The sequence below is a fragment of the Alternaria postmessia genome (assembly GCF_024291825.1).
Source record: "Alternaria postmessia strain BMP 2775 chromosome Unknown scaffold_55, whole genome shotgun sequence".
Classification (NCBI taxonomy): domain Eukaryota; kingdom Fungi; phylum Ascomycota; class Dothideomycetes; order Pleosporales; family Pleosporaceae; genus Alternaria; species Alternaria postmessia.
Genome location: NW_026260128.1, coordinates 13442 through 38692, shown reverse-complemented (window position 1 = coordinate 38692; position 25251 = coordinate 13442). Strand labels below are relative to the sequence as shown.

The 25251-nt window shown below is 51.5% G+C and overlaps 9 protein-coding genes and 1 non-coding gene across 10 annotated transcripts; 4 read left to right on the top strand and 6 right to left on the bottom strand.

Moving 5' to 3' along the window:
- Window positions 1-224: 224 nt before the first annotated feature.
- J4E82_007715 (uncharacterized protein) lies at window positions 225-2129 on the top strand (the record flags this gene model as incomplete). Its single annotated transcript, XM_051733958.1, has 1 exon — window positions 225-2129. The coding sequence occupies one exon, from the start codon at window positions 225-227 to the stop codon at window positions 2127-2129; it is 1905 nt and encodes a 634-aa protein (XP_051586247.1).
- Window positions 2130-2229: 100 nt separating this feature from the next.
- On the bottom strand, window positions 2230-3462 carry J4E82_007714 (uncharacterized protein; the record flags this gene model as incomplete). The annotated part of the gene is made up of 1 exon (XM_051733957.1): window positions 2230-3462. The coding sequence occupies one exon, from the start codon at window positions 3460-3462 to the stop codon at window positions 2230-2232; it is 1233 nt and encodes a 410-aa protein (XP_051586246.1).
- A 583-nt stretch (window positions 3463-4045) lies between these two features.
- On the bottom strand, window positions 4046-7343 carry J4E82_007713 (uncharacterized protein; the record flags this gene model as incomplete). The annotated part of the gene is made up of 5 exons (XM_051733956.1): window positions 4046-4350; window positions 4412-4946; window positions 4994-5809; window positions 5866-6206; window positions 6257-7343. 5 exons carry the CDS (start codon window positions 7341-7343, stop codon window positions 4046-4048), a joined length of 3084 nt encoding a protein of 1027 aa, XP_051586245.1.
- A 1405-nt stretch (window positions 7344-8748) lies between these two features.
- On the top strand, window positions 8749-9340 carry J4E82_007712 (uncharacterized protein; the record flags this gene model as incomplete). The annotated part of the gene is made up of 2 exons (XM_051733955.1): window positions 8749-9176; window positions 9226-9340. The coding sequence occupies 2 exons, from the start codon at window positions 8749-8751 to the stop codon at window positions 9338-9340; spliced, it is 543 nt and encodes a 180-aa protein (XP_051586244.1).
- A 117-nt stretch (window positions 9341-9457) lies between these two features.
- Window positions 9458-10810, bottom strand: J4E82_007711 (uncharacterized protein; the record flags this gene model as incomplete). Its single annotated transcript, XM_051733954.1, has 1 exon — window positions 9458-10810. One exon carries the CDS (start codon window positions 10808-10810, stop codon window positions 9458-9460), a length of 1353 nt encoding a protein of 450 aa, XP_051586243.1.
- A 938-nt stretch (window positions 10811-11748) lies between these two features.
- J4E82_007710 (uncharacterized protein) lies at window positions 11749-13458 on the bottom strand (the record flags this gene model as incomplete). Its single annotated transcript, XM_051733953.1, has 1 exon — window positions 11749-13458. One exon carries the CDS (start codon window positions 13456-13458, stop codon window positions 11749-11751), a length of 1710 nt encoding a protein of 569 aa, XP_051586242.1.
- A 714-nt stretch (window positions 13459-14172) lies between these two features.
- On the top strand, window positions 14173-15886 carry J4E82_007709 (uncharacterized protein; the record flags this gene model as incomplete). Its single annotated transcript, XM_051733952.1, has 2 exons — window positions 14173-15772; window positions 15834-15886. The coding sequence occupies 2 exons, from the start codon at window positions 14173-14175 to the stop codon at window positions 15884-15886; spliced, it is 1653 nt and encodes a 550-aa protein (XP_051586241.1).
- A 601-nt stretch (window positions 15887-16487) lies between these two features.
- Window positions 16488-19940, bottom strand: J4E82_007708 (uncharacterized protein; the record flags this gene model as incomplete). The annotated part of the gene is made up of 1 exon (XM_051733951.1): window positions 16488-19940. The coding sequence occupies one exon, from the start codon at window positions 19938-19940 to the stop codon at window positions 16488-16490; it is 3453 nt and encodes a 1150-aa protein (XP_051586240.1).
- Window positions 19941-21089: 1149 nt separating this feature from the next.
- On the bottom strand, window positions 21090-21188 carry J4E82_007707. Its single transcript has one exon. It is a non-coding gene; the product is annotated as a tRNA-Val (tRNA).
- A 2480-nt stretch (window positions 21189-23668) lies between these two features.
- Window positions 23669-24322, top strand: J4E82_007706 (uncharacterized protein; the record flags this gene model as incomplete). The annotated part of the gene is made up of 2 exons (XM_051733950.1): window positions 23669-23873; window positions 23970-24322. 2 exons carry the CDS (start codon window positions 23669-23671, stop codon window positions 24320-24322), a joined length of 558 nt encoding a protein of 185 aa, XP_051586239.1.
- Between the last annotated feature and the right edge of the window lie 929 nt (window positions 24323-25251).

Below are 25251 nucleotides of genomic sequence, written 5' to 3'. Positions count from 1 at the left end.
GACCCCAGATTAGGGATCAAGGCCGACCACGCTTTTCGTATTGACTTACGATGGGGCTAGGGCCGCGAGAAATTGTGCTGGTACAAGCAACTCCACATGCCGAATGACGATGGTACCACAGTCAGAGCGAGCCCGGAGCCCCACGGTCCGATTGGAAAGCGTTGCGTGTATAAAAGACTTGGTAGGTACTATGAAGATGCATCAAGCACTCCTTGGCCAGCATCATGAAGCCTCAAGCTCTTTTGGCATGCGGGACAGTGGCTCTTGCCCAGCAAGTCTACATACCGGCTGAAGGACCCGCCTCACGACCACAATGCTCAGCGAATGGTTCATATGCGACTGCGTTGCCTTCACCCCAGTACACGTTCAGCGTGTTCAGCTTCACGCAGACTGAGACAGTTCGTACAGCAAAGTCCGCCCCAGCGCCTACCACTACGACTACCTACGCACCCCCATATGCGTCACTCAGCAGCTTCGTGCCGAATCTGACGACAACGCAATGGGGAAACTGGGACGCAAAAGTCACCCCATCAGCGACTGACTTGGGAAGTCCGTACGGCAATGCGTCATGGACAGCTCTCTGGACAACCGTACCTTGGCCGTCCAATTTCACTAGCTATACCGACAACGCCATTTATTCTTCAACTGTCGAGCCAACTCCAGTACCATCCAGCGAGCTCATCCTGCCACCACCCGAGCCATTGGTGCCTCAGCAATGCTACACTTTCCCAAAAGACTTCATGCTTGGTGTGGCGGCATCAGCAGTCCAAATTGAGGGAGCTATCGCCGAGGAAGGACGAACGCCTGTTCACAACGATGTTGCAAGCTTGAGCACTCCAGGTCGATCGCCAAACTGGATCGCCAATGAACACTACTACTTGTACAAGCAAGATATTGAGCGCATCGCTGCTATGGGAGTAAAGTACTACAGATTCTCCATCCCCTGGACGCGTATCCTTCCGTTCGTTCTGCCGGGTACCCCAGTCAACGAGCAAGGTCTTTCACACTACGACGACCTCATCAACTTCGTTCTGGAGAAAGGAATGCTTCCGGCTATCGTTCTCTACCACAATGACTCACCCCTCCAATTTTACTCAAACATCAGCAATGTCTTCATCACGCCCGGAACAGGGGGTATCGGTTACTTGGACTCTTGCTTCCAGTGCAGCTACAAGAATGTTTCATTTGAAGACGCTTTCGTCAACTACGGAAAGATTGTCATGACGCACTTTGCGGACCGCGTGCCTATCTGGTGGTCGTTCAACGAGCCGCTGCTAGGCGCAAGGAATGGCAAGTCTATCGATGCTGTTATCAAGTCTCACGCGAGACTTTACCACTTCTACCACGATGACATTGGTGGCACGGGAAAGATGTCACTCACATTCAACGACAACTTTGGCGTCCCACGTAATCCAGAAGACCCTGCAGATGTCGATGCAGCCAACCACTTCAACTCGTTCCAATTAGCCACATTTGCAAACCCCATCTTCCTCGGCACCGATTACCCAGAATCATTCACAAGCAGTATCGCTGACTACGTGCCCTTGAGCGATGAGGATCTGGCATACATCAATGGGACAGCCGACTTCTTCTCCATCCAACCCTACACTGCAACCGTGGTCAGCCCACCACCCAACGACACCATAGCCGACTGCGCCGCTAACATCACTCACCCCCTCCGTCCTTACTGCGTCACCCAAAGTACTCTTACAACCACTGGCTGGAACATTGGATATCGCAGCCAATCCTACGTCTACCTCACCCCGAGCTACTTGCGCACCTATCTAAACTACCTCTGGAACACCTGGCGCACTCCCGTCGCCATCACAGAATTCGGCTTCCCCGTCTTCGCCGAGGCACAGAAAGAACAGGTAGACCAAGAGTTCGACAGCCCGCGCAGTTGGTACTACCAGACCTATCTAAACGAGGGCTTGAAGGCGATTTGGGAAGATGGCGTCAACTTTATTGGCGCGTTCGCGTGGAGCTGGGCGGATAACTGGGAGTTTGGTGATTATGATCAGCAGTTTGGAATTCAGACGGTCAACCGGACGACGCAGGTTAGGAGGTATAAGAAGAGTTTCTTCGATTTTGTGGATTTCATTGAGAGCAGGCGACAACATGTGGAGTAAGTGAAGTAAGATAGCAATACCAACAAATCCCGTGTAAATACAAAGATCTTACGGCTATCAATAAATGAGTCCAGTGTCCACAGCACACTGCTATCCCCCCTTAAAGCCGACTGACAAATCCACTCCTATCCATCTTGACCAGATACTCGCGCCCGATATCTTCAACTCTCGTCACACCCGCAAGTCCCATACACAATCTAAATTCATCACCAAGCAACCTCAACGCCAGCTCCACACCTTCCTGCCCCTTATACGCCAAGCCCCAAAGAACCGGCCGTCCCACCCACACGAAATCCGCTCCCAGCGCCAACGCCTTGAAGACATCCGTCCCGTGCCTAATCCCGCCATCAACATGCACAGGAATCTTCTTGCCAGAGGTCCCAGTCTGTGAACGAACGGCGGCGACGACTTCAGGCAGCGCATCGATGGTGGCTAGTGCGCCGTTTAGCTGGCGGCCACCGTGGTTGGAGACGACGATGCCGTCGACGCCGTGGTGCACGGCGAGTAGCGCGTCTTCGCCTGTTGCGACGCCTTTTACCCAGACTTGCATTTCTGGGTGACATTGTTCTTTCAGCCAGGCTATGTCGCGTTCCCAGCAGAGGGTAGGGTTGGGGGCGTGCGTGTGGAATGTTATTGGGCCGCTGGGCGGTTGTCGCCCACTTCGTTTTCGCGATTCATTTGCTTCGGCTGTTGCGGAGGCGGTCTTGTCTTCTTCTTCTTTTACTGGTGTGTCGTCATCTTCGTTCTCCTGGTTGAAGTTTGCGACTTTGAGGTGTTTGGGCAGTTTGAACTGGTTCCTGATTTCTAGATTCCGGCGACCGAGGACGGGGGTGTCGACGGTTAGCATAACGGCTTTGTAGCCTGCTTTCTTCGCGCGTTGGATGAGCTTCTGGCTCTTGGCGCGGTCTTCGAAGAGGTAGAGTTGTAAGGCCCCTGGGTGCTCGCCCAATGCTCCCTTAACGTCTTCCAGACTCGTCGTACTGAAACTGCTCAAGCCCATCACGACGTCCATGTTCTTGCACGCGCGCGCAGTCGCCAGTTCGCCGTCGCCGTGCGCAAGACATTGCATTGCGGTTGGCGCGACGCCGAGGGGAAAGCTGTTCTTATGTCCGAAGACATTTACGGTTGTGTCGATGGAGGAGATGTCGCGGAGCACGCGTGGTCGGATGCGGTATTTCTGGTATGCGGTGATGTTCTCGAGGAGGGTGGAACCAGAGTCTGCGCCTTCATTGTAGTAGTCGCGGGTCTGCTTGTCCATGCGCTCTGCAGCTAGCTTTTCAAGTTCGCCGATTGTGAGGCAATTCAGGTCGTGGGGAGTCTTTGCTTGAGACATATTGGGCGGTGCGGTAGGAGGATGCGATGCGACGAGAAACAAAGCGATGCGGGTGTATTTGGGGGTTTGTACAGGACGTCGAGGTTGACGACAGCGTCGGATATCCAAGGAAAATGGAGATCAGCCATCTTTGGTAGTTACGTCGGCAGACTTATCTCCAATTCGGCTATAAGATTGTTGATGACGATGTCGATGTAGCGCGGAAGCTATGGCTTGCCGATCTCGGAAAGACGCGTTAACTTGCCGTTCGTGCGAGCGTGGGGTGTCGCGCATTGAACAACAAACGGTGTTCTCTCATCAGCCTTACAACATGTTTTTGCATTGAAGACTACTAATATCACGCGATGGGCAAGTCTGAGTAAGGTTCACAATTTTTTGAGCAATTGGAGCGAACGCGTGACGACTAAACGACTACAAAAAGCAATGCAGGGGACTAAAAACAGTGTAGAATCAGCGCAGAGATTTAACAAAAGAGAGCAAGGAGATCTATCGCGGAGGAAAAATCAGAAAGTGACAGCGATGAACACGCGAACAAAAGAGACCGATCAAAATCTGCACCAACTCAACAGCTACACCTGTGCACCTACATCCAGAACATGCCGTTCCGGTCGTTGAGAATAGGATGCCAGGGGTTAAGCCACTCCTGACCGTGGAGAAACGAGTCTTCATCAAAGTTGACCGGTTTATCGTACTTGCCCCATAGTGTCGGTGTCTCAGAGATGAGCTTCGCAAGGTCTGCCTTAGCCTTATCAATCTCTTCTTGGCTTACACGTACGTTCTTGCCATTCTGGTCCTTTTCCGAAGAAGGCATTTCGAACTTCGGATCCATCTCAGGATCGGCATTCCATTCGCGAAGATACGTGCGACCGCGTTCGCATAAACGATCAGCTAGAAGCAGGTATACCAAGTCAGTTTAGATATCACATGGAGTTTGTACAAAGACACTTACCAATGTACGCAGGTGCGGCGTAGGAGACCCCTGTTGTGGAGCGACCAAAGGTGTAGCAGAGCATCATTGTCAGTTCAGGCAGTGCCGTTTCGCCGAGATTCATGCCGTCTTCCAGGACGTGGTAATGAGCTGACCGAGCTGTGCCCTTGAGGGCCTTGTGCGATTGGAGGAAGAAGTTGAATGGTGTAGGATTGGTGACAACTTTCGTGACGAGAAGTCCCGGTTGAAGGTTTCCGTTTAGCCTGTCGTCGTTCTTGTTCAGAGGGTATGTTTGACTCTCTTCAGTGGCATAGAACCGGGTGTTATGACGCTTACCACACACCACGAAGGTCAGCTGGAGATCTTGATCGCAAAGTTCTCTATAGGCGTTCTTGATCGTGGAGATCTCATGGTCGATGCAATACTTAAACTGGCTCTCGGAGATACCATCACGGTAGAACAGCATGTGCGTGGCCCAAGCCAGTGGATAGTGTGCGTGTCTCCAGGCATAGAGTCGTTCTTTCACCATGCTTTTCAGGTGCTCATCCTCGATGTTCTGTAGTCTTTAGCAATTTAACGACAAAGGATTGGCTTGATACTCACCTCTTGGCCTCCGCGCTGTAGTCTCATGGAGCCCGGGTAGGACATGAATCTGTTGTCAACACTGCCAACGACACATGCGACGCTTGGGCTGCCTTCTTTACCTCCCGTCCCACAATGGCCAATATCAGCACCCAGGACTATGGTATTGTTCTTGATATTCAACTTCTTTCCAAGCAGTTTATCGAGCGTATCTGCATTCAGGTGATGCGATACACCACCAAACTTCATATTAACCTTCAGCGCCAGATTAGACATGAAGTCCTGCGAGCCCTTCTCAAAGAACTTTGAGCCGGTCGCGAAGAGAACCTGTCGTCCACTGAAGTCGAAATGTCGTTTCCATTTTGCGTAGAGCTGGTAATCCTTCTCAGGTATCAGAATGATGCTGCAGTCTTTGGTAGACTGATGGATATTGTTGAACAAATGTTTGACAGCGCCCTCGGCTCCTGAAGGAACGTTATTCTTGCTCTCTTCGGCAGTCGTTCCGTTACCGATCGAGATACCATGATCCTCAAGCTTTCTGCGAAAAGAAGTATAAGCTTGTTGAAGTAGGCCACTGGTGGTGGCAGACGTGGTGCCCGTTGGGTCAAAACACTTCGATAATGCTAGCATATGAAGCTTGCCTAGTTGGGAGGGCGTTTCAGCGAATTCGACATCCCTAAGGTTCCAGTGACCAAGGTCCGGCGTTTTGGTAGTCTCCTGCTTCTTCTGTTTCCTTCGTTTGGAAATGGGGTTATTTTTGAAAAGGAGTATTGGCTGATCGAGAGTGGTTGCAGGGACTTCAATCAGTTCTTTCCCAACCGTGAAGTTTGCAGAAGCCTTAAAATGTGTTAGTGATGTTCTCAAATGATTCCGTACAACTGTCATTGACTTACCAAGGGCTGTTGACCGTTCTCAGCTTTGACTCCGATGATCTCGAGGCCTTCTTCCTCAATCAGACCAAAGTTCGCCGCTGGCAAGCGTAGAGCATGCTTGATCATCTCGCCGGTATGACTGCTGTCTAGTGTCGTCGTGACCATCTGTCCAGGAACGATTTGTAGCAGACAGGCTGGTATCCACTGCGCACCGCGTGCGCTTTGATCTCGCATGATCTCGTCGATCTCGTCGTCGGATCTGTTGGTGTTCTGGCCTTCCATCTTGACGCGTTTGCCGACGTTGATACACCACGTCTCGAACGAGCCGTCTCTTGCTTCGGGTGGAAATGATACGTTCGCTGCTAGGAACAAATTAGTCATCTTGACAACGCTATCAAACTCTGGGTCTTACTTTGAGTGAAGTAATCATGAACCGTGGTTCCTAGATCACTATCTTTTGTCCTCCTTGGCTGTCCGACGACAGCATCTTCCAGTTCGTAGAACTTTTGCCTGCGAAAATCGTAATCACCAAACTGAGTGAAAATCTTCAAACGAGCAGCTTCCGAGTTGTAGTCGATCTCACTGCCTTCGTAGTTTGCTCTGATGTACAGAATCTTGAGCGTTGCTCCTTGCAAAAGCTGACTAACATATCTTCGTTTGTCTTTCACCGCTCCCATCCCCTTGATGAAGTCTGAGACCTTGATGGGTGGGAGGAACGCGGAAGTTGCAGGGTTTATGTTTAAAAGTGGTCCATCGGTCCCTGGTCTAATTGAGGTGTAATACCCGCGACCTGCTCGTAAATTGCCGCGCATCTCAATGTAGCCATTGGAAAGATAGAATCTGTTTGCACCGATCCTGTCAATCTCCTTTCCGGTCTTTTCCTGGTGCTCTTCAATGCATTGCGCAACAGTCGCGTTGAGAGCTCGAATGTATTCGGGAAGTTCTGCCAGAGGTTTCGTTTGAAGTATTTGTTGGATATCAGCCAAGTGATCAACGTAAGTGAGCTCTACCCTCAGATTGGCAATTGTCTTGCCGTTTGGTTGGATGTACTTGAACTCTTTGCTGTTGTGTACGTAACCAATCTTGGTAACATTGTCGATGGGCATGGTCGTCCATAGCGTCTTGAAGTCAGTGGCATACGGTACTTTCCTCGCGACGAATTTGAGAACATCTTCTTTGGTCAGCGCTCGGAAGGCATCCCGGATCTCCCGTCGCTTATTATACTCAATACGACCTTGGTCCTTAGCTGGACGAGTGAACTTCAAGGTATACGCATGGAGAGTTTGGGGAATCTTGCTAACTCGGACATAGTTGCTCCGAACTACTATCTCTCCGTTGGTCGAGGATGCATCTTCGTTGCGGAGCTTCGGGCAAATGCCGTCTTGTCGCACCCTCGGAGGTGGATCTATGGGTGGTGGATGGGGAACCTCATCGACACTTCCGAGATCCGGCCTATCTATCGCTACTCGCTGGGGTTTGTTTGCTGACTTAGGTGGCATACTGTTATTTCTTCCTAATCAGCGGTTCGGAAACAAGTGAGAGTATGTGTATCAGTGTCGTTGAATTGCCAGATGTTGGCGAGAGTGTGATGATGAGTTCCAGATAACGAGATATCGGCACCTTGATATATGCTACGAAGCTGGTTGTTGAGAGGTCAGCAAGCAGATTGTAGTTTGAACAATCACAGGATTGTTAGACAATGGTGTAGCATGTGCAGCCAAACGAGTGGATGTTACAGATGTCGCAGGCATTGTCTCATGCTCAACTACAAATGGCCACCAGTCGAGATGAGTCCTTGTAATGCTTTTCTAGCTCCGAGAATAACCCTGAACGAAGTGATTGATCATGCGCGAAGTGGCTTTCAGCGACGGAGGAACCTGAAGTCGGCTTTACGTGAGTTCCTTGGAGAGGAAGAGCTCGTCAGACTAGGATTGCTCCTTCAAACCTTGGAAGAAAAGCTTGACGCTTGCTTGAATGTCTCGATGTGTATGTTCCACTCAGGTGATAGCAGAATGTCTTGGATTCCATGCTCAGTAGGTTAGCAGGAATGTCTCATCCCCAGACTAGGTACTCAGTCTCCGTATTGTACTGGTGCTTCACTGAGCTCTTCAATCGTCAAGCAGATACCTACACGGCATGCCGACATTTGCGAGACTTTGGGATACAGGACCTGTACTCTCCAAGCCTAACAAGATCAGGCCCGTTCCGGGTGGCAGAGACATTCGTACTTTGCTTATTCGGGAAGCATACGAAAGCGCATCAGTGTTGGTCAGCATGCTCATCGTAAAAAGAAAGTAAGGCGCACTTTCCACACCCAGGGAGGTACGAAATAGCATCAATATCAGGCGTCCAGAGGACCAAACCGCACGGTGATCCTATGTCTTTTGTCAGCACATTTGCACATTGCATCGTCTCATCTACATGAGGAAGGGGCGCATATTGAATGTGATGATCCTGCATCGTGTTGTGTTACAGAAACGTACGTACAGCTTGTTGTTGCCCCGCGGCCGATCGTGCGGAATTCCGATCGGTAGGTCGCGCCACGATTTGATTGGCCGCTGGCAAGGCTCCACCTTTTACAACCCACCTTGCTTTGTAATTCACTGTATACTCACCGCCTAACCATGTAACGATTGGGTTAGACTTTTTCGTCCGCTTTGGGTTACACAGTGGAGCGATAATGCCAAGTGGAACGTGGTGAGCTTGATGGGGGAAGAGCTTCGAGGCATTTGAGGTATCTAAGAGAAGGTGCGAGATACATGATAGTGGAACATAAATAGACTACTGCCCCGCCAGTACAAGCGTTCTTTACTCTCAATCAACAATAACAACAACAATATCTACTCCATCACACACCCAATCAATACATACGTTCGCCGCCCATACATCACTCACTCACCCAACATGTCCCTCACCTTCCACAAGATGGCCGTCGCGCCAGCCATCTCCGCCCTCAAAAACGCCCACTTCGTCGTCTCCAAAGGCTACGAACATGCCAAAGCGTCCGACCCAAACACCTTCCTGACCGCCTCTCTCCACCCTGACATGAAGGACTTCCGCTACCAAATCTACCGTCTCACCGACGCTGCCAAGTTCATTCCCAGCCGAGTGAACCCCAGCCTCGAAGGCATAACGCTCCCCGACGAAGAGCAGACCTTCCCCGAGCTACTTGAGCGCATCGAGAAGTGCACCAAGTACCTCGAGAGCTTTTCCGAGAAAGACTTCGAGGGCAAGCAGGATGACGAGGTGATTATCAAGTTCCCCGGTGGCCAGAAGCAGGTCAGGATGCCGGCGGCAGAGTACATTAGCAGGTTTGCGCATCCGAACATGTGGTAAGTGGTCTGTTTTCGAGTGGCAAGGAGCTTTTGCTGATCACTACAGGTTCCACATTGTGACTGCGTACGACATATTGAGGATGAAGGGCGTTGATGTGGGAAAGATGGACTTCTTGAACGGTGCAGGCGGAATTACCATTGAGGATGTTCCCCAGCAGTAGACGTGAGCAGTACAGATGTGCAGCGACGTTCTGGATGAAAGGTGACACCTGGGCGGAAAGCAATATATGAACAACGATGAATGAATATTACGCACGACTTCATGCTCTTCACACTAATTACTGCGAAGTCGAATGGATAACTATAGCAGCCACAAGAGCATCCATCGCCGAACTCTGCGTGCTTGCATTCGCCGGGCTGATCCACGGCCCAGCCCAATTCACGCTGAATACAGGTAAACCATCTGGTGTGACTTTCCTATCCCGTGTCCAGATAGACTCCGCATTCCTGCGAATGGCATTTGCGAAGATTTTGTCCGGTGCTACACTGTGCAGCTTGACCAGGTTCCGCATGAAGACCCCTTTGAACTGAGCGCCATCGTCACCACAATCAGGCTCGCATTCGTCGTGTACGATACCATCCTCATCCGAGAGTGCGATGAGTGCCGCCCGCGCGAGATGAACTGCGAGACTGAGAGGTGTGACTTCTCGTGTATTCCCAGCTCGGTATAGTTCGGCGAGACCTCCCAAGATAACACCTTGGTTGTAGGACCACGCAGTCTTGTTATTGTTCTCGCAGTCCTCGGTTAGACCGTCGTTGATTATACCGTCATCTGTGATCATTCCGCTTTCGAGGAACCATTGTAAACTTTCCTCCGCCCAAGCCAGATATGTGGCTCTTTTCCTACGGCCCTGGGCGCGGTTTGCCAGATGCGCGGCTGTGCTGAAGAAGAGTTCGTTGGCAATGGCATTTACGTAGTCCTTCTTCCAGCTCCAGTATATACCGCCGTTAAAGCAGTAAGTGCCCCAGGTGCGTGATACAGCGATGAATATATCTTCCGCAAGGACAAGATAAGCGGCTTCGGAGGTGACGTCGTATGCGTTGATCCAGGCCAGAGCCCACCACAGGTCGTCGTCGTAGAAGCCATCTAACCAGTCGCGATAGTCAGGGATGTCATCAGGGTGGTAAAAAGAGTTGGAGCCATGATTGGAAGATGTCCTCTGGAAGATAACCCGCCCACCATTGTCATACCAGTTGGGTGGATATGTGACATGAAGGTTGCTGGTATTCGGGTCGAGGTATTTTGTGTACCCAGTTTCAAGGCTAGTTACGTCAATGGCGACAAGCGTCGTGTTGTTTGATCGAGGATCCTCAATACCCGGCTGCGGGTTCTTGGCCGGCGCCTTCAGCAAAGCAGTCACGAACACGTCTCTTGCCAGGTCTCGCAATAGTATATCTGCAGGAGCTGCTTTCGCAAAATCGCCGATCATAGTCATAATGTTCGCACCGTTCCACCATCCTGTAGACTCCCAAAGGCCAGTGCTAGTGTTGTACCAATCTTGCAGAGTCTCGAGCGCCAGTTCGGTACGGAGTATAGGATCATGGTTTCCACTGTAGTCGCTTTGCGATGAAATGTTAGGGATGAATATGAGGAAGAAAAGGAGATATCGAACGAAAAATGTAGACAGCATGACGAATCAAGACTCTAGAAGCGACGCGCATCAATAAAAAGTGATACAGTCGGTATCAGATGCAAATAGGGATGCTAGTAGAAGTTCCAAACAGGAATATGCGATAGTTGAGCCCGTGGCACACATTCGCAGTCTTTACAATATTTCCACTCTTACAGTCGTATGTCGTACCTGCTCAGCGTACGTTCATCACACAAGAACGGCCCATAGCTTGAGGAGGCGACAGTCATCCCCGTAATAGCGGAAGGTGGCGAGAGAAATTGAAGAATGGTCTTACCTCTTATCAATCAACGGTACTTGACCGCCAGGTAGCTGTTGCGAGAGCTTCGATGGTCCTGCACTAGAAGATGCTGATAATCTTCTTAAGGAAGGCGGGTGAACTGACTGCGTTGCAGAGATCGTAAGCGCACCCAGTTGAAGTAATGTTACAGCAGAAAGGCATGCGCGCATCATGAGGTTGTGTCTGCAAACACCTTTTCGAGATCTCCGTATCAGGGCACGTGGCGGGATATCATAGAATGCTTGCTTGCGATGTGAACGTACGCTTCAGATCTTGGATATGACGGCGCGACAGAGAGCTTGGAAGAGAGAGGGCTTGCGCAAGTTCTCAAAGCCACATGCTTGTGTCACGGTACACCAATCTTGAGGTTGTTCGCGCCGAGTACCCCGCTACCATCCCTGAGGTGATCAACTAGACCTAACTAGCTCGTGATTATCATCGCGCTGGCCGGTCTTGACCAGAAATAGCCAGGACAATCCCAGTAATGTCTTTGCTTGTTCAAAATAGGGATCCGATCGAGAAATGGGCTTCGCGGTTTGTTGCGAGAGCGTAAAGGACGCAGTCGCAGTCGCAGTCGCAGTCGCAGTCGCAGTCGCATGTTCGTCCTTGCGCTCTATGCTTGTGCGATCCCAGAGTAATGTCTGGTCGCTTAAAAAGATCAAGCGATCAGGATATCATTACCAAGATCCTTAACCTCTTCCACCCAACAGTTCCCCACCCCAACCCCGGCTTCATCTTTGAATCGCCAGATAGTTTCCAGCACTCGCTTAGACGTATGCAAATAACCCCAAAACATCTGGCCATACAACTCGTCTAGTGTATTCATAATCCACTCACGCTGACTAGGATCCTCGCTCTCAGCACCCGCAAGGAATAACGGCCAACAAATCGATTTGAAGAGCGCATCGCCCGGCTTGAGGTGTGAGATATGCTGGACAACGTCATCAGCGAGAGCGGTGAGACTAACAAGTGCTTCGCCACTCGCTGGATCAAGAAGAGGATTTGTAGAGGGGAGGACGCGCGCGAGATAGATGCAGACTGCCGAGCGATGGGCGGAGGCTATACGGATGCGCTTTTGGATGTCGTCGAGAGGTGAGGCGCGCTCAAAGTCGACGGACCATGCGATAGGGTCAAAGTCGAGAGCGCGTTGAAGTAGTACGCCGACCTGCTGTTGGAGGTATATGGGGGTGCTTGTTCCGGAAGGCGAGCCGTGTGTATCCGGCAATGCGAAGGACTCGAGCATTACGCGTAACAGCGGCCCGGGACAGGAGAGGTAGTTGTTTGTTTCTGCGTATCGAAGGATAGGGTCCAGCTCGATAGTCTCTGGGATTAACGCGGGGAGTGTCGTAAAAGTGAAGGTTGAACCAAGAATGTAGAATACAAGAAAGTCAGAAAGAATTGTTTGCCGAAGTCTGCTCATCGGTCGCTGGAGGTATGGCGGTTCCCCTAGGAGTTTGATGAGCTTTAGCGCCCCGTCCATGTGTACCTTCCATTTGTCTCTGCCTGATTCCACCAGAGCATAGTTAACGAAAAGCAGAATAGTGATCAAGATGAGGTCAATGTTTGACGTGTTCACGGAGGTCACACTCTTTGCCAGTAGGGATAGCGCTTGTTGCTTCGCCACGAGTGCGTCCCTATAGGACGACTTCAACGGGCCACCAAACCGGCTTACAGCTTGGTAGTATGCCATTACCGTTGGACTTTGCTCGCCTTGATAGGCCGACTGACCCATCGGGTTGCGTGTTATGTTGAAGACGTGAAATGCTGAGTTTGCGACAATGATCTGCAGGAGCAATGGATAAGCAGATGTAGCGGGGATGAGATCGCGGATAGGGTTTTGCCCCGGTTCATCGTATACAACCATGACTTCGCACAACTGTGTCGCGAAGTGGTACAGATAGTACCGCGAGTTACGATCGAGATCATTGACTAGAGGATCCGTCATCTGCGGTTGTACAGCAGTCATCGCCATGGTCTGATTCTGCTCCTGTTCGGACATCCGGGAGAAGTCCGGTACCGAACTGGCCGGCACCATTTCGAAATCATTGTCCGATGATTGTTGTTGTTGTGACGAACCCTCGTGTTGCCATACCAAAGTCGGCGGTACATCTTGAGTCTTGGCTGCCCCTTCTGTCGCAGCAGCAACACCAGCAGGACTCTGCTCCATCTTCTCCTCATACCCTTTCCCCATCATCTTCCCACGACTTGCAACTCCGCGGTTCCATACAAACAGCTTGCCGTAGCCCAGACATTCTGTCCCGGCTGACAAACATTTCTGGCAGCTTGGCAGCGACCGATCGCACCTCCATCGTCGCTTCCGGCAATTGTGGCAGGCTTTGGTCGGGAGGTTAAAGGGCGTCACGCTCATTGGATGGACGCCATGCGAGATGTGTAAACGATTGACTGTATCGAGGTTGCCTGAAGTTTGGCGGGGTGGAGATCTTTCACGGTGGTTGTGGCGGTTGGAGCGTTGGGATCAATGCATTACTAACGTGATCAAGACTGATGTGGACGCAGGATTTCGTCACACGCGTTGCAGCGCAGCTACAGAGAGCGATGTTGACCGGGTGCGCAGACCGAGGATGAAGCAAGCAAATCGCATGTCTTCCGATGATGACAAAGACGGGATTGAGGCGAGAGTTGCGCACCTGGTTCGCTTGACCTGCCGTTCAGCCCAGACCCTGAGATATCACGCTAGGCTCAACGAAGAAGCCAAGACTCAATCTCTGCATTGATGGTCCACATCGTGACGGCTTTATGCTCAAACGTCACAGTCACCGCTAAGAGTCGCCTTTGCGAGTCTGTCTCTGAGGCTCAGTACCCGAATAAATGTCTTCCATTACACATAACAACAATGACCGCGGACATTGCGGAGTCCGAGAGGAGTTTATAGAAAGAAGAAAGGAAGTGAAGATATTAGGTCGCCTCAGTAATTTTATTCATCGCCTCGAATTATCCCGAGTCCTCTTTTGTAGCATACTTTGACGCAAGCACGGTTTAATCAAACAAGCTCCCACTTGCCACATACTCCTTTGATGGCTCTACGATAACGACTGCAATATCCAACACCAGACAGCCCATCATGGAGAACACCAACATGAACGATACTACCCCGAGCAACACCATGATGGAGCCTCCGAATCAAACCCCAAGCGACATGACTCCCAACGCATCTTCACCACCAGGCAAGATCGAAGAAGGAAACTTCCCTCGCGGTTCCTACACCCCCTCCGACATCGAACGCCTCGGCCGCGAACGCCCTTCAGCATTCCGTTCGCTGCCCCACGAGCTAGGTTTCTGCTTCGCCCTGCTCGGCTCCATGTTCGTGGCGGAATACATGATCTCAGGCTTCAACATCCTCCTCCCAGACCTCACCGAGGCTCTTCACATCCCGTCCAACGCACAGACATGGCCAGCCTCCGTGTTCTCATTAGTAACAGGCGCGTTCCTGCTACCGTTCGGTCGCCTGGCTGATATGTTTGGGGGCTACCTTGTGTTTTGCAGTGGGCTAGCTTGGTTCCTCATTTGGAGCATTATAGCGGGGTTCAGCCAGAACTATGTCATGTTAATCGTTTGTCGGGCGTTGCAAGGCTTTGGGCCTGCGGCGTTCTTGCCGAGTGGAATTATGTTGTTGGGTTCCATCTACCGGCCCGGACCTAGGAAGAATCTCGTCTTCAGCTTGTACGGTGCTTTTGCTCCCGTGGGCTTTTTCACTGGCATATTCTTTGCGGGTGTTGCGGCGCAGTTCGCAACATGGGGCTGGTTCTTCTGGATTGGATCCATCATCCTCGCTATCGTAGCCGTTGCGTCGTATCTATGTATACCAAATCCGAAAGAGGAGAAGGAGAAGGCGAAACAAGAGGGCAAGGGGGTAAAGATGGATTGGTGGGGGACAGCGACTGTGGTGCCGGGATTGGTGCTGGTGGTATTTGCGCTTACGGACGGAAGTCATGCTCCTCAAGGCTGGGCGACACCATACATCCCCGTCACCTTCGTTATCGGCTGGATCTTCCTGGGCGCATTCGTTTACATCGAAGGTTGGGTCGCTGAACAACCTCTCTTACCCCCCGACTTGTTCCGCGTCAAGGGTATGAAGCCGCTCGCACTCGCGCTGTTCTTCCAGTACGGCACCTTTGGTATCTTCATCTTCTACGCCAGCTTTTACATCGAACAAGTTGTAGGCGCCAGTCCACTGCTCACTGCCGCTTGGTTCACGCCCATGTGCGTCGGTGGACTCATCCTGGCCACTATCGGCGGATTGGTTCTGCATCTCTTACCAGGTCGCATCCTGCTCCTGATCAGCGGTGTAGCATACATCCTCTCGACACTTCTTTTCGCCATCTTACCCGTACACTTCAACTACTGGGCCTATATCTTTCCGGCTATGATCTGCGCTACGCTCGGTATTGACATCACCTACAACGTCAGCAACATCTTCATCACGACTTCATTACCGAAAGCGCGTCAGGGACTGGCGGGCTCATTCATGAACTCGCTGTTGTTCCTGGGTATCGCTGTATTCCTCTCCTTTGCCGATCTAGCAGTGAGTGAAACGGAAGAGAGAGGCCAAAGAGGAAGCTACAAAGTTGCTTTTTGGCTCGCTACTGCGCTTGCTGGAGCGGGTGTAATTATCATGTTCTTGGGTGTCAAGATTGGCAAGGCGAAGAGCGATTTAACAATCGGTGAGTGTTCCTGTACGAACTGCATTTGAAACATGTACTGACTTTGCACGCCCAATTTTAGAGGAAAGGGAAGAATTGGAGAATGAGTTGGTGAGAAGGAACACGAATGAGTGAAGAGATCTTGTAGTTATGGCGCGTCATTCCTGGATGTACAGTCCGGTTAGATTCTCTTCTCGTAGATACCTTATAATGCTAAATTGTCTTAATTAGCTATCTATTCTTCCTGGCGTGTTGGATCGAAGGGTAGTGTGTCAAGCGCGTAGAAGTGACAGATGTTCTCCGTACTCATTATACTAGTTCATTGTCATGACTTTGCCGATCACTCTAGCACTCTCGGTTTCTTTGTCACCCGCCAGCATGGCGTTGTAAGCCCTTTCTTCCTATACAAGATATTTGTAAGATTTTCTGATGGCGAGATGATCGCGATGATGTGAAGGTAAGCGATCAGCTCTGCACCCACGATGTGGTAGACTAGGGGAAATATTAGGCTTCGAACCGAGCAACGGTCTAAGGAGGAGAGGAGTGGTGTTGATTGTCCTCGACAGTGGAGGAAACCAGACAGGCGCACGTCGCGTATGCGCAATGAGGTTTTACCCCGCAGAAGCGTAGTATGTCCGCCTGTTATAGAGCTTGTCAAAGAACACGCGACGCGCCTCGTGGGGGAACGCGCTATGCTTACTCAGCAGGCTACTCTCGATGGCCGTCCCATCGCACCCTATTGACCACCAAACACAAGCAAGCTCTGCACACTGACCATACCGAATCCACGCTCCTGTAGCAGTTTTCGCCCACGATGGAGTGGAAATTCGGCGACGACCATCACCATGATTTTCCCAACGTCAGCCTCCTTCAACAGACGTAGCACCGCGCAAAGCGTCTCACCTGTCGACAGCACATCGTCCACCACGACGGCTGACTCGCAGCCAACGATTGCGCCTCGCTCTATCTCGATGCGCTTTCCGACATTGGTTTGACTGCGAGTCAAAGAAGAGATGTACGACGTATCCTTAGCGACGGAGATCGTCGGCGGGGGAAGCTTGCCAGCTTCGCGGATCGGTACGGGGGGCACTCCAACCAGCGAGGCCAATGCCGGCGCAAAGACAAGACCGCCCACTTCGCAACACACGATTGCGTCGATCTTGGCCCAGGTCTCAGTCAAATGACTCTCTAGTAGTGATGCGCAAAGAGTGAGGCCGCCTGGCTGCTGCGAGATACCAAGGACGTGACGGAATTGGATGTCTGGCTTGGGAAAATTGGGGACTGCGCGTACCATGTCGGCCAGTCGCTCTATGTCGTTGTGGACAAAATGGTGTAAGCCACTCTGAGCAAATTCATGCGCAGCTCTTGGCCCTGGTAAGTTGTTCTCGAAGATAAGGTTCAGACGATATGACAGGGCTGTCCCGTTTGCCTTGTTGTCGCCAACCACGCCACGGGCGACCCTTGAGCTCTCGCTGGTCTGAACGTGGACATCAACGACTCTGCTCTCCGGTACCAGATGAGAAAAGAATGCGACAGGTGCGTCGTCTCTCATCCCTGTGATGAACAAAACATCAACGTCCGCAGCTGCGGCATCATGCACGAGTTTCAGGAAGTGCTCCTCGGGCAATCTTGGTCGTCGTCGCACCTGCTCCTTGTAGAAGGCCGTCAGTTTTTCGCGATGCTCTTCTTTATACTCACGATCTTCCACAAGGCGCCTGAAATCAGCATGCGTGTACGTAGCGTATTCGCGTTTCGTAACATCACTAATGCGTACAACTCGCGCGTGAGTACAGTGTGTCGAGGTAGATTCGTTCTCTTGCATATCCGAGAAGGAAGAACACCATACGCTAGCACAATAGTCTTTGCCAGCACCATGTTCGCCAGTAACAAGAATGATCAACTTTGGCAATGGCGGTTTCGGCAGCGGACAAGTCCATGCCAAAACGTGGTGTGGGTCCATCACGCGTTTGAGACGACCAAGACGCACAGCATTCGGTCCGAAAGCTCTCTGCGCCAGCACTGCATCTCGAGGGTCTGGGCCAAGATCAGCTCCATAGATGCCGTTGCTCAACGGTAGCAAGCTCTCGACGACCTCATACACCCATTGTACAGAAGCTTGAGCAACCTTTGTACCATCTTCATCCCGAGGCCACACCCCGGTGATGACGCAAGCGAAGTCCCATTCTCGGCAACCGAAAGCAGTCGTATCTGGTGTAACCTCGCCAGCTCTGCCTCCGCCATGCAGTAGATGAAGATAGCAGAGCGACGATGGACGAGATTCGACTGCTGTGATTAAGCGATGAGCCATCCTCGGTCCTCCAATACCCTTGAGGAACACACAACGCTTGAAAGACGACGTCTTCCCACCACCGTGGCCACCGTGCATTGCGGACATGTACATCTCAGCTTCGAATACTTCAAAGCCGTCCATGGTTTTGAAATCATTCTCCGTTCCCCATATATTGCCCTTGAGCCTGGGTCTCATGTTCATATATGATGCGGTGGTGTCGAATGTGGTGATACCAAGGTTTAATCTTCCATTTTCCCAGTACAGGTATGCGTCGGCTGAGTAAGTATTGTCGTGCGCATTTGCGACCTTCTCTTCGAATTCTTTGAGTCTTCGTTTGGCATCGGCGTGATTGGTCAATGGGAGGACCCAGTTTCGTACGACGTAGGTGGGAGCGGGATAAGCCTTGAAGGTGACACTGACCACGACACCGAAATTCGTTCCGGCACCTTTCAGCGCCCACAAGATGTCGGCTTCGTTCTCGGGACGACTGGACGCTGCCGGAATATGCTTTCTGGGTACACATCCGACATGAATGATCTCCCCAGAAGCAACGCTGATCATCACGGCGCCAACAATGCTATCGCAGGTAAGTCCATAAAGTCTGGTAAGATGTCCGATACCACCTTGTAACCATAGTCCAGCTCCAACACTTGGACGAGATCCCAAGGGTATGGTAAGTCCTTCGCTCTGCATGTAGTTGATGATCTTGTCTGCCTTGCATCCGGCGCCAACCACCACCAATGAACTGGAGTCATTACCTAACCCTTCTTCTCTATCTTCTCTAGCGAGAACACTTACGCAGTCGAATGCACTCATGTCAATGGCTACAACGTTGGACCTGAGACAGTGCGCGCTGTGCCCTCCACCGACGATGGTCAAACCCAGTCCATGCTCCAGTGCCCACCAGACGCAAGTCTGCACGTCGTTGACGTATGCCGGTCTCACAATGGTAGCCGAGCGCTGCGAACGAGCTTCTTTATTCTTGATTGTCTTGTGCTCTAGTACCGGAAGTACATCTATTGTTAGCTCCGGTACTGTGTTTGCGTGCTGATTGAAAGCCACCATAACCTCAGGCGCACTGAACAGGAGGATGTTCGGATAAGCATCTTCGCGACGGGCTAGAGCACGGCATAGCTTTCGCCATATCGCTTGAACAGCTTTGTTTTGGTCGACATCGTGTATGGTGAAACCAGCAACGAAGGACGCGAAGCAGTCCAACGCATGGTCATTGTCTTGTACCCCGATCACTCCAGTGGGGTAAGAAGCCGAATGATGGCATGCCAAGCCATCGATGTGTAAACCCTCCTCACGGTGGAAAACTGCAACAATTCCACCGTCAACGAGCATTTTGATGGCTTGCTCGATGAACTTGTGCTGCGGCTTCATACCATACATGCTATGGCAAAATAAGATAATATCGTACTTCTCGACACTGCTACCTTCAATGGCAGCATCGTTATCGACATTGAAAGGAGCCTGATGGATAATAATATCACCCTTGTGGCCTGCAAACGGCGAACCCAAGTTCTTACCCATCTCTTCATTTCCTTTCAACCATTCTTCTAGCTTCCCAGCGAACAGAGCATTCGGCTCGAAAGCAGTGTATCGTCGGATTCTGGCTCGTAGGCTCTCTGGCAGGTCACCAAGCACACTCTTTGGTCCCGGTCCAATCTCCAACACTGATATAGATGCGTTCGACTTTTCGAGAGGAGCGAGCAGGTACAATAACTCGGGGATGATGAAGTCGCAGTAGCTTGACCAGCTAGGGCCTTCTGTAAAAGCGGAGAAACCAGCAGCATACTGGGCGTCGGTTAGGGGAATTCTGCCAGGAGACAGAATTGCGGTGTCTGTTGTGGCGGCTTGCACTAGGGTGTGCTTTAAGTTGGCAAGCGTGGCCATGTTGGGTCGACCTTGTGAGGGGTACACGTGTGCGATGAGTAGATCCGGAATGGAAGGACTGATACGATGAGGAAGATGACACAAGAGTCCTATAGTATCGTTTGGAGAACAGGTGGGCTCTGCAGAGGTGGGGTGTTTGCCTTGATTGTGAATGCATAGGCCACGCGCATGTCTGCGCCGCTTGACTGCAGATATACGCGCATCACGGCTATGTAAGAGCCGTGATACGCGTCTGCAATATGCGCTCGTAGCCATAGGATTCCCTCCCCTTCTGTCTTGCGATGGCTGGTTTGGCTGTCCTTGGGTACCGTGCTTGAGTAGATTATGTATACTGATAAGTATGGAACTCTCGTACACAATAGACTGAGACTGGGTGCCTTGTCCATTGAGGGTTTCAACCATGCCATCTTTCACATTTTGCTCTAAAGAGTAATCCGAATCGCCGGCACTGTCTGTCAGGCTTTGCGACCTTACCTAAGTGGGAAGGGCGTACATATCCCATATGTCGTGTAACCAGGTCGCATCATCAACATCCTGCAAACATGGTACGACTCTTTTCTTTCGACCGCGCAGTGACTGCATTCTTCCTCGACTAGCATTGTATGTCATTAATTGCCTCAGCGATGCTAATAAACCATGCCATTGCCTTTTGTCAACTTCCTTACAATCTATGGATGTGCTGTTGTTTTGCTGCCGCTGCAAAACCTATAAACTATTCATGGAAATATTGTGTCCACTAGTCATAGAAGTAGATATTCAACTCGGGAGCCTCTGTTTCTGTTGCGAAACACTCTTTGAGCACTTCAAGCAGGGTATTCGCTGTGTTATTGGTGAACTTGAAGAATCTCAGTCGTAAACATTGATCATTAGACTAGAATACGAAGATGTTCAGTCGATCTCGACTAGAAGCAGATATACATGAGAGATACATTGATGTCCCACAGGAAGTAGCTACAGACATCCCACAAGCTTTGTAGGTGCGTGGTGGTGTTTTGGGGGGCGAAATCTTGCACTCGATCGACGCAAATCATGAACGTTCGAACGTCAGCCATCACAGCAAAGAAAGGTCTCTGGGCCTCAGGCCCAAGCAGCCCATGGGCGCAGGAATTAACAAAAAAGGAGGGATGCGCTCTTACGAACGCCGATGAATGACTCATCGGAGGTTTGAACTCCGGACCTTCAGTGTACTAAGGAGTGCTGTGAAGCGCTCTGTTAGACTGACGTGATAACCAACTACACCAACGAGCCCTGTTTGATGGAAGAGGTTGGATTTGGTTCGAAAATATTCATACCAAAATTAAACTAATGATAACAGCCTACTCAAGAGTAGGAATCTGACTTCATGCTCGTGCAATTGGCAAAGTCGTGGTCGGCAAAATCTCTGCTCGGTGCGGGGCGTGGGAGCTGAGCCGATCAACGTGGTTGGCCGAGATGTCGGTCCCACCAATGACTACCCACACCAGGGTATAGTGACGAAAGGCCTAGCCGTGGTAGGATAGCCCAACATACAGTGATGTTGTCAATCAAGGACGTTGTAGACAGAATGAGATAAACCCCGATATGGCCTATCGTGAGACCAACGTAGAAGTATGGTGTGACGATGTATGAGCGCAAGCTTTCAAAATTGCGTCGAACGCAAATTCTTGACCACGCGCTCGCTTCTAGTTCAGGCTCGACAAGAGCTAGTCTGTTGGGGTGCGTGCTGATGACATGAGAGTACAGGCGTGTGCACCTGTGGTGCGTAGTCGGAGAGTTCACAGCGACAGTAGCTGCCGCGCCAAAAACTCGACCTTCGTCTCAGGACTCCCAAAGCTTGACCCGCTGATACCAAGCCTAGCGACAGCTTGGAAACGGGTAGCCTGATTGCTAGCCAGACTGCTAGGTGGCCGATCTGCATCGCCAACGCGCGTGGAAAGCTACCGCCCACATGGTGTAACGGCCTTGGTACAGCTGGGCGACCAACGGCTTTTCTTGTGCGCGTACTGCGTGAGCGAGGTCGTCATTAGATGCGCCGGTGTAGCGCCCATGAACGGGTAGAAGATCGAAATGCAACTTGACTCATTGTGGACGCGATCGTGGGCATAGAGTTATCGTCTTGAGGGGCTGTGGGCGTTGGAGCTACGAACGCGTCGCGTGCCTAAGAAAAGAGCGGAGCGGAGCCAAAACCACCGACCAGCAGAAACCTTCTGGCACCCCTGTGTCTTTCTACCTACTCGCCAATCCCTCACGGTGAACGATGAACTCCCTCTTTCGTACTGCGCAGAAGGTCAAGCTGCGCATACCATTGCATCAACGACCAATCTACTCACATCGATGCATCGAGGTTGCGGGGTGAGCACAATCCCGCCCAAGCAAGCACGCGTCAGCTGCACACGCGCATCGTTCATCACATTACGACAAGCACCACTCCAAGGCTCATGCTGTGCTTCCTGCGCGCGTCTGGAGAAGACAAGAATCCATCAAAATCCCCGTAGCCAAGACCTCCATGTGTCGCACCTCGGTAGGAGTTCCAGCCACGGGGTAGCGCGCTTCACCAATCTGGAAAAGTAGCCTAAAAACAGACCACGTCTCAAACCTCACATCGCATCTTTCGAGCCGTGACCCCGGTTCTTTACTCCGCTGAACTATTTACCGCTCCACTTGTTCAAGACGCCAAGTGTTACCATCAAGGCTTACCCCCTTCGAAGCTCATGGCCGAGGCCTGTCAGTCTGGCCCCTTTGCCCCAGACGAACGCTGTGGAGGAGGGCCGCCAAAGGGTCGCATCTTACGCCCGCGTGCCTGAGAATCCGGCGATCGATGCTCATCTAGGTAGACGATCCCTTGAACCGACCTCTTGTCACCTCCTGTATAATATCGATACTTGGCAGGCGTGCCTAACGGGAATGCTACGGGCTTGGTGTCCTAAGCATTACCCAGTCCCCTTCTACAGCTGTCAGGAGGCTTTAGATTTGAGCTTGGCTATGTTCCAAGAGCCAGAAGATCGAGATATGGCTTACGGTATGCGTCAGCGCAAGGAAGAGTGTCATCGGAGATCCGTATCGGCCATGATGTGATATGTGCATCTTTCACCCAAAATGGAAGTCCACCCTCCATGCCCCAGGCAGATCTCTTTCTCAACGCGCAAGCAGATCAAATTTTTTACCAGGCAGCAGAATAGCCTGGGCAGGAACTCCTCTGGGGCCAGCTGCAGGTCTCGACTAATAACAAGCTTCGTAACGCTCGAGACCGCGGTCACCGATCCACTTGCAGCACCAGAACCATGCATTAGCCCCGGCAACTAGCATTGCTCTCCAGGCTTATTCGACCTTGGCTCCGCATCACAAAAGTTTCGAGCCAATGTCAAACAGCGGGAGAAGCTTGGCACATACTTCCAAAGGCAAAGCGTTGCCATGCTATGCTTGCCGCCACTTGGCGCGGCTTCAGGAAAGTTTCACACCTATGCCGATATGGCTAACTCATCTTGGCGGACAACCACGATGAACCCGCAATATCGTGACTATCGAGACACAACAGGTTGCGTATAAGAGGACAGTAAACCCACTTCTTCTATCCTGCAGTCCGGTCACTCACTTCAATTCACTACCCAACCATCTTTCAATCTCCGTCGCCGGGCGACTTCTATCACTTAGTACATTTATTGAATCATCTAATCATTCATCAAACCCCAATCCTTCACTACTACCCATATCACTTAATCGAAAGATATCAACAAAACTAAACCGACAACATGCTTCCTCAACACGTCCTCATTGCGCTCGTCGCCACTGTCGCTGCCGTCCCGCTTAACATCAACTTGGGAGCCTACTCGCCTGCCCTGGTAGTCGGTGATGGAGAGATCTCACTCGGATCAACAGAATCAGCATCACAGTTGATGGCTACGCTCGCATCGGGAGCAGCAGCCAACGCCGGTGGAGAGGGCGCAGCAGCACAAGGTCAGCAAGAAACACCAGCGCCTGCCGCCGAAGCTCCTGCAGCTGAAGGCGAGGCTGCTCAACCTCAAGAAGAACAACCAGCTGAAGGCGAAGCAGGAAAACGCTCTATCCTTCGCCGCGCCATCAGCGACATCCTCGGCAAGCGCAACCCCGCCCCTGTTGAGCCTAAGATGGCCGCTGTCGAGGAGGCTATGCAGTGGATCAAGCGCGACCTCGCTGGCTTCAATGCTGCGCTCGGTTACGCAAAGGAGGCCCAGAAGGATATGCCCAAGGTTGAGATGGGCACCGAGAACGCCGGTGTTGGTCTGCTCGTCAACCCTGGTGTCAACGTTCCCAAGGACTCGGCCGCCGCTGGCACCCCACCTGCTGAGAAGAAGACCAAGCGCGACGAGGTTGTCGAGGAGGAGGATGCGCCCAAGATGACTCTTGTCGCCATCACCGAAGTTTGAGCAAGATACCCGACTTTGCAGACATTTCAGCTAGCCCAGGACGAGGCCTTTCACGCGCCATGGGGATGAGGCTATAATCAGCAATCTTGTCAGTTCTGTTCAGCACGATTTATTTTTCTTTCAGCGAACATCGGCAGGATCCCGCGTACTGTGCGGACCGGAAGATGAGGAGTTCTTGGGTACACACAACGGTATTGATGTATGGATGGACGAATGAGTCAACCGAAGATGATACAAAAGTCGCAAGATTTCAATAAATTACTATTTGATCAGTAACCGTTTCCTCTCAAATATACATTGCTAACAATTGTTCTTCGATAGCTAACTCTCGACCCGGGTTACAAGTATTCGTTCACCGGTTGACGTGCCGAGCGATCCTTTGCGAAGCAAGGTATCGGCCACTTCCAGCTTCCAATACAACCGCTTCCTGGAACCCATTAACGCCGCATCCGCGGTACCCGTCTTGAACGTTTTAGCCGCGTCGCCACAGACTTCTGACATTTGGCCAAGTAGGAACCCAAGTCACAGTAAAGTCTCAGCAACGCCTTACATATCTTGGCAACGCTTCGGTTCAGGGTCCAGGGTGTGCGGAGCGGAACATGAAACACGACCCTGCATGAGGGTCTGTGCGGTAGGTGGAGAGCGGAGTTGTCCTCCCTAAGTGAACTCGCTATCACAGTACCTTCTGGTCATCGCTGTCGTAGTCATCTCACAATCTTTTGCTGTACAGCCTCTCAGCAAGATGTCGCGATACTAATTAGTCACGATCTGCACCTTGTGTTCCTTGAGATTGTACCTAGTTATTTGGAGATTTTCCATGGCCACGTGCACCAATACGGTTGAGGCCGCACGCAGTGCAGGATCCCACGAGCCGAGGCAACGAGTTGCCACGGACCTTCCAGATGGCTGACCGTACGCCCTGTAATACC